Source organism: Myotis davidii, unplaced genomic scaffold (assembly GCF_000327345.1).
Source record: "Myotis davidii unplaced genomic scaffold, ASM32734v1 scaffold175, whole genome shotgun sequence".
NCBI classification, from domain to species: domain Eukaryota; kingdom Metazoa; phylum Chordata; class Mammalia; order Chiroptera; family Vespertilionidae; genus Myotis; species Myotis davidii.
The window spans coordinates 933,908-942,918 of NW_006286972.1; the positions used below are offsets into that span (position 1 = coordinate 933,908).

Genomic DNA, 9,011 nt, shown 5'->3' on the forward strand with positions numbered 1-9,011 from the left:
TGCTTATTTCACTTAGAACAGTGATGGCGAACCTATGACACGCGTCTCAGAGGTGACATGCAAACTCATTTTTTTGGTTGATTTTTCTGATAAATGGCATTTAAATATATAAAATACCAAAAATATAAATCTTTGTTTTACTATGGTTGCAAATATCAAAAAATTTCTCTATGTGACACGGGACCAGAGTTGTTAGGTTTTTTTCAAAATGCTGACACGCCAAGCTCAAAAGGTTTGCCATCACTGGCTTAGGATAATACTCCAGGGCCCTCCATGCTATCTTGCTATCTGAAAGGGTAAGATCTCTCTCTCTCTCTCTCTCTCTCTTTTTTTACTGCTGCATAGTATTCCATGGTGTAGATGTACCACAGCTTCTTATCCACTCATCCACTGATGGGCACTTGGGTTGTTTCCAGATCTTAGCTATTGAGTAACGCACCCTGTGAACACAGAGGTGCATACTGATTGGTGTTTCAGGTCTCTTAGGATATATTTCCAGAAGTGGGATCATGGAAGACTGTATTTATTGACACAGTCAGAGATTGTCAGATATAAAAAGGCACAGCTGTTTTTCTTTTTTTTTTTACAGTGTGAGAGCTATCTGTCATTACTGAAATTCTGACGTGCCTGCTATGTCACTTATCCAGCACATATCTGCTGGGTCCTCCATCACTTGGGCAAAACACCACCATACAGCCTGATCTTTAAAGGGAATGTCCTTTGTAGAACCCTCTCCACTCCCTCCTCTATCTGTAATAGACTGTGACCATAAGCTGTAAGGGAAGAGGAGGGACCTGGGTTACTGGGATAAAAGCATTTAATATTTGAGAAGATAGAAGTTAAAACACAATGGATACTCCCGCACATAATCAAAATTATATCGAGTTTCTTGAAAGAGCCATGATAAAGGATTTAGAAACTGTTTCTTCAAGTTGTGGTGGAGCATCCCGCTGCAGCAAACATTCCTGAGGTCGGTGGCTCCCCTCGGGCTGTAGGTCTCCAGAATGAAAAGGATACCCAGCACATGAGAAGAATCTGGCAGGTTACAGGCAAGCTGTACCCAATTTATCCAAGTTCTCCACATGCTTCCTTATAACCAGACGGGACGATTGAAAAGTAATGCTAAAACATAGAATTCAATACACTCAAGCATACACTCAAAATCACCAAATAATTTATTTGGAATCAGAATGAAAGAACATTTGACAGTTGTTGAAATGTATGTTTCTTCTGATACTTCTGATCAGTAATACAACTGATCTAAGACACATGACGAGGTACATTTTACATTTCTTCAGGACTGGGGTTTTTCCACGACTTCAAATTTGGGATCTAAGGGGAGGGAAAAAAGGTTAAAGCTTAGTGCAATAAAATGCCTTATTGAGAAGGCTTCAATATTTAACTCATCAATCTTCTGATTTGTTTTTTTAGTAAATATCTACTGTTTCTAAACATCTACATGGAAATATAACAATTGCTGAAGATTTATTCAGCACTATCATGAGCCAGGCTATTAATTGCTCTACATATATCATTTAACTAAAACCACCACATGAGGAAGATATAATTCTCTCCAAATGTCAGATGGGAAACAGGTATCAGTTAACTATCTAAGACTACACAGTTCATAAGTGATACTGTCAGAGGATTCAAGATCCAGGAGTTTGATTTCAGATCCCCATTATTTTTTTATTTCCATATATACATATATATGTATGTATTTTATTATCTAAAGTTAGATCCCCATTATTTTAAACTCTATGTTGTGATCTCCTATACGAGGGGTGGGGAACGTACAGCGTACAGGCTGTATAAGGCCCTTGAAATCATTTGGTCTGGCCTGCCAAGGCATTAGGGATGAGTTAAATAAGTGTTTGACCAAATATAGCAGGCTAATTTGTAAGTTGGTAATTTTGTATGGCCCAAGAATGATGTTATAAATATCCAAGTGGCCTTTGGCAGAAAAAAGGTTCCCCACCCGTGACCGATACCAATGGCAAATGTTTATCCCAGAGCTTCCTATGGACACATCACTGCCCTAATAAACCTACATGTAACTGATATTTATCTTCTAAAGAAGTAAACATAAATAGGTATACATATTTTCCACTTAAAGTGGTCTCCCACAAGGGTGAATCTGATTAGAGATTTACCTTCAAATTTGAAGTCTGGGAACGTATTCATGTCTGCTTTACCATACATCTGCTTAAGCTTAAAAAGCTCCTTCTCCATGTCTTGCTGATACTCTGGGCCAGCATCCACAGGTCCTCCAGATGACCTGTGTGTAAACGAGCAAGTGAAAACCAGTTTAGGTGCTGGTTACAAAACCAAAATTATTCCCTATTCTCAGCGGCTTTGCCATTTAGAAGAAAAAAATATGTTTATAAACATTTATGCCATAAGGGAGTCATATGATATGCTTCAAAGACATGGTTTAACGAAAAGCTACTCAGTTGAGAGCGCACTTTTGCTGAGCTAATCAGAAAAAACTTCATTAAAAAAAAATGGCATTTGTGTGCCCTGGCTGAGTGGTTCAGTTGGTTGGGGCATCGTCCAGAGCACCCGGTTTGGTTCCAACCTGGGCAAATACCTAGGTTGAGGGCTCCATCCCCAGTTGGGGCACTTACAGAAGGCAACTGATTAGTTTCTCTCCCACATCTCTCTCTCTCTCAAATAAAGATATATCCTTGTGTGAGGATTTTTTAAAAAAAATAGCATTTGTGACAAATGCATTTGCATCAGATTAAAAAAAAAATTGGGTCAGAATTTGAGACATTCTAAGACCGAAAAAGCAGAGATATAGAAGAGGTATAGCATTGGCTTTGAGGGAATATTAAGCAGTTTAGATGAAAAAGCCAGCAGGATCCAGATCGTGGGAAGCCTGAAATGTTAAGCCTGGCAGTTTGTATTTTATTTGCAAAGCAATAAAACGACATACCAGAGTTGCTTCGGGAAATAAATATAGCAACCAGACCAATTAGATTTACTTAATCCTTTGCACAAATTCTTTGGTTTGTCATAATGTTACCGCCTGTCTATCAATGCACAATAAACAAAATATTTACAAGTGAAAATTCCATCTAGAGTAATAATATTTTCACACATATCTATGATATAGGCACAGGGTAATATTTATGTTACAGAATTTTCACAAACTATAGAGACAGCTCTAATTTAAGAACTTATTAATGAAATTTCTTGTTATGGACCCAATTTTTTTCTAGATCAGCATGTGCAATAAAATTTTCTGTGATGACAGACATGCTCTCTATATCTGTGCTAATATGGTAGCCACTAGTCACATCTGCCTATTGAGCACTGGTTAAAGTGACTGAGAAACTGAATTTTTACTTAAAGTTAATTGTAATTAACTAGAATTTGAATAGTCACATGTGAATAATAGCTACTGAAGTACATACACATGCAGTCTTTTTTTTATTTTTAACTATATTTTTATTGATTTCAGAGAGGAAGGAAGAGGGAGAGATAGAAACATCAGTGATGAGAATCATTGGTTGGCTGCCTCCTGCACGGCTCACAATGGGGATCGAGCCTGCAACCCCAGCATGTGCCCTGACTAGAAATCGAACAGAGACTTCCTGGTTCATAGGTCAATGTTCAGCCACTGAACCACACTGGCTGGGCCAAAATGCAGTTCTTGAAAGAGCTTTCAACCAGATTCTTTATGTCTGTCTTCCAGCTCTGGGATCCACAAGCTTTAGAAACTGCTTTGAAAAGATCCAGTCAGTCTCATCAATGTACTAGTCTCTGATAGGTGATAGCTGTTAAAACTTGAATGCATTCACATCTGATTTACCGTATCTGCTTAAGCTTAAAAAGCTCCCTCTTACTAAATCATTTACCTCCTCTTTTTTCATACCAAATTTCCTAGCACACTGTGATCAAAATTTTCATCCTAATACAGAGCAATATTGTTCTACCTACCATCCTACTCAAAAGTATTTCTCATATATGCTTTTCATATAATATTTTAATTGTCCAGTCTATAATCAAGGCCTTTATATTTTATTGATTTTTTATAGGGAGGAAGGGAGAAGGATAGAGAGTTAGAAAAATCGATGAGAGAGAAACATCGATCAGCTGCCTCCTGCACACCTTCTACTGGGGATGTGCCCGCAACCAAGGTACATGCCCTTGACCAGTATCGAACCTGGGACCCTTCGGTCTGCAGGTTGACGCTCTATCTAAAACCGGTTAGGACTTCACTTTTTTTTTTTTAAGGTAGAATGATGATATATCCTTTAGATATAAGGATATATCCACAATAACAAAAGATTTAATGGAACTCTTCCTGGAAACACATATAAAAAAAGGTAAAATTCAGGACTTAAAATAATCAAGAGATAATGAACCTCTATGCAAGGGATCAGCTCAGTAAAGGTCTTAGACACTTTCAAACACCAAGTAATTTTATTACCACCTCAAAACTTACATACTTTACTTATATTTACACAATGGTCGATTATCCACCCACTTACTGTCGCTTAGTTTTGTATTCTCTAATCTTGTCCACGAAGAGTTTCTGTAAAGGATCAAGTTCCTTATTAAATGCCACTGCTGTAACTCCGATATTCCTCCGCAAATGGACGGAGACTGCAGACCGGATGACAGAAGAGAACCTGAAGAGCCTCTGAAGAATCATGGTGACTGTTACTGGGGGGGAAAGGCAACACAATGTTAATATATTTTAATGTACATTTAATTGTAAAATACCTCTACTTCTCTTAATTGTACAGGACTTAAAGCATACCAGAACTCAGTGAATGCTGAGAACAGTCACCCGATCCCAACTCCATTCCCTTCTCCACTGCCCACTGCAAGTTTTTACTTCATAACCCGAAGACCTGGGTCCCAGGAGCAGTCAGGAACTCAGGCCTCTGTGTGGCTCCACTAGGGTTACATGCAGAAAGAAAGCACAGAATATGGGATGGGGTGTTTCCTCTCTGTGAACTTAGTCTTGGATCAGGGAAAATAGCCAAAATAGGATGTTGGAAAGCTACCCACCCCCAGAGGAAAAGAACAATCCTGACGTCCAAAAGAATGTGCGAGGATTCTGATAGCCTGGAAGTTTCTACTTGGAAGACGCACAGAGGGAGCCTGTCTGTCACAACTGCAAATCTAAGTCCAACATAACCAGCAAGGGGAAATAGCAACCAGGCCAAGGAAACACACCAACAAAAGAGGGGAACTCATGTGGTACAACCTAATCAGTGACTTAGAATATGTGAAGGAGATGAAATTCTGAATTTTAAAAGTAAGGATTGCCAAATCCTTAGAGCTAAAGGACATGCTTTTCTAACTAAAAATTTCAGGAGATAAATTGATCTCAGTTGAGATCTCATTTAGTGTCTTGAAAGACCAAATGCAAAAAATCCAAATAACAACAAATATATGCAAACAGGAATTCCAGAAGAAAAGGAATAGATAAGGAGACCATAAATAAGTAGAAAAAACTTCCCTCTTCCCTTAAATTAAAAAAGACTGAGTCTAGTAAAGGGCTTACCAAACTCTTATTAGAATGATGACAAAAGAGTCACAACTCATTATAGCCTGGTACAGTTTCTGAACCTTAAAGATGAAGTGAAAACCTGACAAGTTAACGCTAACATGATCCCTCCATCCCCACAAATTAACTAATAATAATCATCATACTGATACTGGACCCTATTAAGTTATATTACTACTGCTCAAAGTATGGTCTGTAGACCAGTGGCAGCATACAGATTGTGTCACTGGTCTATAGCAATACAAAATTTGGAAATGGACCCCAGCAGCAAGGTAATGTACCGGTCGGAGCGCCTGCCCCCTGGTGGTCAGTAAGCATTTAGAAACTTCTAAGCAATTTGGTATATCAACATAGTAGAGGCCTGGTGCATGGATTCATGCACCTGTGGGGTCCCTTGGCCTGGTGCACGATTGGGGCCAGGGAGGGACCAGGGTGTGTCTCATCCGTCTTGCTCAGTCACAATCATCTGGACCCCAGCAGCAAGGTAATCTACCAGTCCGAGCGCCTGCCCCCTGGTGGTCAGTGCACATCATAGTGAGCAGCCTTAGCATCTCATTAGCATATTATGCTTTGATTGGTTGAACGACTGACAGGACACTTAGCATATCAGGCTTTTATTATATAGAAAGGATGTCTGCTGAACTTAACAAAATATTAGAGTTTGTATTTTGTGTGTCTTCATTTTGTCTTTCATATAATTTTTCTAATAATTCATTTTTATTGTATTCTTCAAAAATATCCACAAACGTTGGGGGGAGGTAGAAAGCCTTTTACCACAGAGAGTTAGAGAAGCACTAAGCTAAAGGACAGTAGAGTAGCACAGTTCTCGAATAGGAGTGGGGGTACACTCTAGGAGATATTTGGCAATGTCTAAAGACATTTTTGGCTGTCCGTAGAAGGGTGAGTGTTACTGGCTTCTAGTGGGTAAAGGCCAGGGATGCTGCCAAACATCCCATAACAATAATGAACTTCCCACAACAAAGACTTATCTGGTCCACAATGTCAATAGTGCCAAGGTTGAGAAGCCCTGGAAGAGCGCATGAAAATTAGCAAAAGAAATTATACAATCAACAAAATACCCTTCACCTGCCAGGGTGAAAGCAAACTATATGAAGGAATTAAAGAATCCATCATATACCACTCTTATATCCCATCAGCGAAAAATACTTGGGAAAAGACTTCAAGCAAACAAATGACCTTAAGCTGCTACATATTTCGAATCCCATTTTACACACACAGAAACCGAGGTTTAGAGGCAAGTACCTGGTCTAAGATTACACAGTAGATTCTTACTAGACACAAGCATATTTTAGAAATTGTGCAATTCGCCCTAACCGGTTTGGCTCAGTGGATAGAGTGTCGACCTGTGGACTGAAAGGTCCCAGGTACAATTCCGGTCAAGGGCATGTACCTTGGTTGAGGGCACATCCTCAGTAGGGGGTGCAGGAGGCAGCTGATTGATGTTTCTCTCTCATCGATGTTTCTTACTCTCTATCCCTCTCCCTTTCTCTCTGTAAAAAATCAATAAAATATATTAAAAAAATAAAAATCGGGCAAATCAATATATATATATATATATATTCATATTCCTTTCTGGCAGCTTATTCATGTTTAACACTCAGCAATAAGGTTATCTAATGTTTGTTCAGCCCTAGGTATTTCGAAAAGTAGTCCCATATACATTCTCTCCTTGCACCCGTGGGACACTCCTGTTAAACATTACAAGGTGTTCTTATCTCTGCTTTACAGGTAATAAAACTATGTCTAAGAAGGCTATTAAATTGCTCATATTCCCACAGTTTCAGCTGCCTCCTGCACACCCCCTATTGGGGAGGTGCCCGCAACCAAGCTACATGCCCTTGACCAGAATCAAACCTGGGACCCTTCAGTCTGCAGGCCGACGCTCTATCCACTGACCCACACCGGTTAGGGCTGAAATCCATCCCCCCCCCCTTCCATTCCTGAGTACTGATGATTCCGAAATCACGTCTCTAAGTTTGTTTTTCCCCGAACTCCGTACATTCAACAGCTCACGTCCCTTCATAAGTCCTTTAGGGCCCTCAAATTCATCTTGTCCAAAAAAAATGGACACATAATCTCATCTGTGTTTAAATACACAGTGAGGGTGGACTGTCCACCGGCCCGCAGGAGGCACGAGCTATGACACAAGCAGGTGTAAAGTATCAGCCGTGATGTTTTCTACAGGAGTGCCAGGCGGGGCCGCGGGAGGCTAGGACACAGTCAGGAAAAGCCCGGGGGGTGGGGGTGGGGGGGCAGCAGGAAAGGGACCAGCACTTGCAGAAGGAGCAAGGCTCTCCTGTGGACTGGGATGCCGACCAGCCAGAGGGCGGTCCTTCCGCTGCCTCTTCAAGCATATATATCCTTCACAGATAGATGCTTTTTCTTTTTTATCTGTTGATGGCAGAGGGATAACGGGAGAGGGAGAAACATCGCCTTCGTTGTTCCACCTATTTGCGCATGCATTGGTTGGCTTCGGTACGTGCCTTGACCTTCAACCCTGGTGTGTGGGGAAGACGCTCTGACCAACCGGGCTGCCCGGCCAGGGCCCCTCAAAGCTGATTCTCAAAGTCAACTCGCAATCCGCCCGACGGGACCGCCTCTTCCCTCCGGGAAACCTCGCGGTGTTCACGCGCGCACTCTGGCCTGTACCCGGGTTCAAGCACCAGCCCCCCCCCCCCGCCCCCATCCCGGCAGCGTCCTGTCCTCGGTGGCTGAGGTGTCGGACTGTGCAGGAAGGGCGTAAACACGGCCGCCTAACACAGTTTTAGCACCACTTATACTTCTAGGTGGGCTGCAAACCTTTAACATGGGTGTCACCATGATCTGCTCTAAACAGTTCAGAACAACCTCCCGCGAGCCCAGCTTGGGCAGGCCTGGCCGAAGACCTGCCCCGCGAGCATGACCTTGGGCTGCCCCAGCCGGGAACCCCCCGCGGTCCTGCAGCCCGCACCACCCCGGCCTAGCCTCGGAGCGGGCATTATCATCCGGGCGATCCATGGAGCCCACTTGGCAAACTCCAAGGCCGAAAGGCTCCGGCGTGTGCATGACCTCGGGGCCGGCCGTGAAGGTCCCCGGGCCCAATAAGCTGCTCTCTCATGCAGGGCAAAGGCCATAGGCAGCCCAGTCCCCGGAGAAAAACTCAGCATCGGAGTCCCAAGAGGCCCAGCCAGGCCAGATACCCTCCCAGTCACCTTGTACTTAGTCCCGAGCTGCCAGAGCCGCCGCCGCCGCCACCGTCCTACTTCCGGCCTTGGCTCCGCCCCCTCCCGCCGACACGCTATCGCTGTGCATTGTGGGCCGCCGTTTCAGTCGGTCGGCACTCACCGGACAGGAAGCGTCTCAGAAACAGTCTGCGACCGGACGGCTCTAGGTGAGGCAGAAGGCAAGCGGGAGGAAGTGGAGGGTAAGTGCTTCCGGGTCCCCTAGCGGCTCTTCCGCCATCTTTCCTCCTCCTAACTTGATC

General features: G+C 42.9%; 2 protein-coding genes across 4 annotated transcripts in view; one reads left to right on the forward strand and one right to left on the reverse strand.

Moving 5' to 3' along the window:
- Positions 1-1,152: 1,152 nt before the first annotated feature.
- Positions 1,153-8,956, reverse strand: ATP5J (ATP synthase, H+ transporting, mitochondrial Fo complex subunit F6). 2 transcript variants are annotated; one of them, XM_006758756.2, is made up of 4 exons: positions 8,873-8,956; positions 4,500-4,674; positions 2,154-2,278; positions 1,153-1,332 (listed from the first exon to the last, which is right to left on the reverse strand). In XM_006758756.2, exons 2-4 carry the CDS (start codon positions 4,661-4,663, stop codon positions 1,295-1,297), a joined length of 327 nt encoding a protein of 108 aa, XP_006758819.1. In that variant the 5' UTR covers positions 4,664-4,674; positions 8,873-8,956; the 3' UTR covers positions 1,153-1,294. The 2 variants fall into 2 exon arrangements, with proteins under 2 accessions (XP_006758819.1, XP_006758818.1); XM_006758755.2 differs by lacking the exon at positions 8,873-8,956 and adding an exon at positions 8,740-8,843.
- The window catches only part of GABPA (GA binding protein transcription factor alpha subunit), a 32,108-nt gene continuing 31,962 nt past the window's right edge, over positions 8,866-9,011 (forward strand). For both annotated transcript variants that reach the window (XM_015560680.1, XM_006758751.2), the window contains exon 1: positions 8,866-8,951. The gene's annotated coding sequence lies outside the window, so the exon portion shown is untranslated. The remainder of the gene's footprint in view (positions 8,952-9,011) is intronic.